The sequence below is a fragment of the Lepidothrix coronata genome, unplaced genomic scaffold (genome assembly GCF_001604755.1).
Source record: "Lepidothrix coronata isolate B3197 unplaced genomic scaffold, Lepidothrix_coronata-1.0 Scaffold490, whole genome shotgun sequence".
NCBI lineage: Eukaryota > Metazoa > Chordata > Aves > Passeriformes > Pipridae > Lepidothrix > Lepidothrix coronata.
Window position 1 is genome coordinate 12,457 of NW_016690670.1, and position 1,526 is coordinate 13,982.

The 1,526-nt window shown below is 50.5% G+C and overlaps 1 protein-coding gene across 1 annotated transcript in view; it reads left to right on the forward strand.

Moving 5' to 3' along the window:
• Nucleotides 1-660: 660 nt before the first annotated feature.
• Nucleotides 661-1,526, forward strand: part of LOC108510122 (zinc finger protein 345-like) — a gene marked incomplete at its 3' end in the record, with an annotated part of 4,343 nt that continues 3,477 nt past the window's right edge. The window contains exons 1-2 of the mRNA XM_017839814.1: nucleotides 661-938; nucleotides 1,180-1,254. Coding sequence (XP_017695303.1) covers nucleotides 905-938; nucleotides 1,180-1,254 — 109 coding nt within the window. The remainder of the gene's footprint in view (nucleotides 939-1,179; nucleotides 1,255-1,526) is intronic.

Genomic DNA, 1,526 nt, shown 5'->3' on the forward strand with positions numbered 1-1,526 from the left:
TTTTCCCGTTTTTCCCCTCTTTCCGTTCCTTTTTCCCATTCCCCCCCTCCTTTCCATTCATTTTTCCTGTTTTTCCCCCTTTTTCCACCCCTGTTTTCCATTTTTCTCCTTTTCCATTCCTTTTTCCCGTTTTTCCCCTCTTTCCGTTCCTTTTTCCCATTCCCCCCCTCCTTTCCATTCATTTTTCCTGTTTTTCCCCCTTTTTCCACCCCTGTTTTCCATTTTTCTCCTTCCCCCTTCCTTTTCCCGTTTTTCCCCTCTTTCCGTTCCTTTTTCCCATTCCCCCCCTCCTTTCCATTCATTTTTCCTGTTTTTCCCCCTTTTTCCACCCCTGTTTTCCATTTTTCTCCTTTTCCATTCCTTTTTCCCGTTTTTCCTCCTCTTTCCATTTCTTTCCCCCCTTTTCCAATTTTTCCTCTTTTTCCATCCCTTTCCTCCCTTTTTCCATCCCCTTTCCCCCCTTTTTCCATTCCCTTTTCCCAGTTTTTCCTCCTCCTGTTGCATTTTAACCCCCTCCCTTTAATCCCCTCATTCCCATTAAATCCCTCCACCCCCCTTCCCAATCCTTATTTAGGGGGGAATTAGGAATTAAGGGGGAAAATTAGGAATTAGAGGGGGAAATTAAAAATTAAGGGGGAGGAATTTGGGATCAAGGGTGAAAAATTAGGAACTGGGGGGGAAACAGGGATTAAGGGGGAAAATTAGAGGGGGAAAATTAGGAATTAAGGGGGAATCCCTTCCCAAAAATCCTTAGGGGGGGTCGAGCTGTACCCCAGTTTTGGGGTCCCCCCCCTTTGTGGCCCCCAGATCCTAACCTGGAGCTGTTGGAATTTCAGGGATTGGGGGGGAATCTCTTCCCAAAGAACCCGTCGGCACCGGGACGAGCTCGGAAAACCGGGATAAGATGCAGGAGAGCTACGAGAGCGTCATTTCCTTGGGTGAGGCTCCCGAATCCCTTCGTTTCTCCCTAATTTCGGATCTTTTCCGATGAATGAAATTCCACGAGCGGGATTTAATTGGCAGGTGAATTAATGACGGTGGAAAACCACCAACCCCCCCCGAAATCCACCAAAATCGAGTCTGGGAAAAGCGGGAATGCAGCCACTGATGGCCCTGGTGGGGTTGGGGATTTTTTTGGGGTGAAAAGACCTAAAATCGGTGTCCAAATGTCCCCCCCAGCCGAGGAAATCGCCATCAGTTGGCCGCGGATCACCGCCTTCGCCGAGTCCCACCGGAGACGCGGCCTCGGGGCCGGTGAGTCCAGTGAGGGGGAGACGTTGGCCAAGGGGGGTGGGGGAGCCCAAAATCCAGGAGAGGGGTGGGGATTGGGGCTGTGGTTGACCAAGTTGACCGAGTTGACCAAGGACATGTTTTGGAAGAGCCCAAAATCCACAAGGGGGTGGGAATTGGGCCATGGTTGACCGAGTTGACCAAGGACATGTTTTGGAAGAGCCCAAAATCCACAAGGGGGTGGGTATTGGGCCATGGTTGACCGAGTTGACCAAGCTGACCAAGGACATGTTTTG